The 1,968-nt window shown below is 52.2% G+C and overlaps 1 protein-coding gene across 1 annotated transcript; it reads left to right on the forward strand.

Annotated features, from left to right (window-relative positions):
* Positions 1-962: 962 nt before the first annotated feature.
* Positions 963-1,968, forward strand: N657DRAFT_649205 (uncharacterized protein; the record flags this gene model as incomplete). The annotated part of the gene is made up of 5 exons (XM_062793673.1): positions 963-1,018; positions 1,095-1,511; positions 1,548-1,558; positions 1,771-1,841; positions 1,949-1,968. Exons 2-5 carry the CDS (start codon positions 1,265-1,267, stop codon positions 1,965-1,967), a joined length of 348 nt encoding a protein of 115 aa, XP_062644178.1. The 5' UTR covers positions 963-1,018; positions 1,095-1,264.

Consider the following 1,968-nt stretch of genomic DNA (forward strand, 5'->3'; position numbering starts at 1 on the left):
GGCCTGTGCGCCGATATCGAATAAGATAGAAGTCCACCGAATCTCGAGTCTTGGCCGAGAGTTTGCCGAGGCCTTTACGGGCTCAGCCCGTTACAACTTCTGCTGCTCCAGGGAGGATGTTTCCCTCTACGTCAAGGACTGCTATCCGGTTGGTATTGTCAATCCTCACCGGGTATAGCTGGTCCCCTTAGCACGCGCACTCCTGGCACCGTGATCTTCTACACTACTTCCTTGACTAAGGCAACTTCGCTTTCATCCCTGCAGATTACTCTGATCCGGTCTAGACGTCTGGACCCCGCAACGGAATCGGCCCCACAATGGAATCCTGGCACCACACCACCATTCCAGACATCACTAACTTCAACTCAACACAACTCATCCACTTCTGGGCCAAAATCAACATGACCGCTATCCGGGAAGAGCTTATTCATTTGGCTATAACTGAGGTTCGAGAGGGCCTTTGTTTCCGGAAAGATGCAGCGGAAAAGTACAGCATCCCACAGTCTACCCTGAACCGACGGCTTCATGGCGCCCACCCTCGACAACAAGCCAAAATCCACGAACAACGGCTCAGTCCTGTGCAAGAGAGGCATGTAGTTGACTGGTGTCTCAATGAAGAAAGTTTGGAAGGGCTCCTAGCCGTAACCAGGTGGTGGCTTTTGCGCAGGCCATCTTGGCTGAAGGAGGTGATCATCAGCCCCTGGGTGCTAGATGGATCGACCGCTTTCTACGCCGCCACGATGCTGTCAAAACTAAGAAATCAGCTCTGTTGGAAAGCTCTCGTACGAAAGGCTCTACACGGGACGCTTACCAAGATTTCTATGAGAGGCTGGAGTTCCATATCCGCGATAAGAACATCGTACCCGCGAATATCGCCAACCATGACGAGCATGGCATGCAGGAGCTCGAAACTACGGCCGGCACAGTCATTGGCAGTTTCCTTACAAGCAGGGCTTATACAACTAGCTCTGATACAACTACATGGGTTACTGTCCTTGAGTGTGGCACTGCAGAGGGGGTATGACTATCGCCAACCTTAGTCTTTACCGGGGCTTCCCTTCAGGGCCAATGGTTTCCTGCTAAAGCTGAACTAGAGGCAGACTTCCCAGATTGGAAGTTTGACTACAGTTTCACTGGCTGGAGCAATAGCCAGATTGCCTTGAAGTGGCTAAAAGAGGTGTATCTGCCACAAACCAAGCCTCAAGGTGACGAGTGGAGGTTACTGGTCCTCGACGAGCATTCCAGTCATACAACCGGCGACTTCATGGCTACAGCTTGGCTAAACAAGGTTCAGTTGGTCTATCTGCCTGCTCACACCTCCTACAAAACTCAGCCTCTCGACCACAGTGTTTTCTCAGCTCTGAAAAACTACTTCCGGCAAGCTACCAAGGCCCTGGCAAGCTTCACAGCATCGGCTGCCGTAAACAAGCGACGGTTCCTCTATTGCTATAGGGATGCATCTAGGCTTGGAATGTCTGCTAGGGATATCATCTCTGGGTTTAGGAACACAGGTATTTAGCCGCTGGATCCATCTAAAGTGCTGGAAGACCCCGAGGCAGTCCTTGTAACGGTCCCAGGAGTATATTGCAACTAGCTGGTGAAGACTCTACGAGTTTGCCTCGAATGTAGAGAGAAGAAGAAAAGAGAGAACTAGATGACAGGAAGAGAGGGCAGCTCTTATATGCTCCGGAACACACAGACACTGCCTGCTTCAGGATGACGTTATCATGATACCACGGCCGAGGGTTGCCGAGGCCATCATGGGCTCAGCCCATCACAGTCCTGGAAAGTCAGGCTCTTCCTGCACGGCCGGAAACACCACCCCCTAAGCCTACGACTGAGTTCTGGACACCTCAGAAGAGCCAGGACATCCGTATGCACCAGCGGGGTGTAAGGGAAGGCATGGAAGCTAGTGGACGGCTGACAAGGACTCTGTTGGCCAAGGCAGGCAAGGCCCTAGATGCTAAG

Source organism: Parathielavia appendiculata (assembly GCF_033297405.1).
Source record: "Parathielavia appendiculata strain CBS 731.68 unplaced genomic scaffold N657scaffold_17, whole genome shotgun sequence".
NCBI lineage: Eukaryota > Fungi > Ascomycota > Sordariomycetes > Sordariales > Chaetomiaceae > Parathielavia > Parathielavia appendiculata.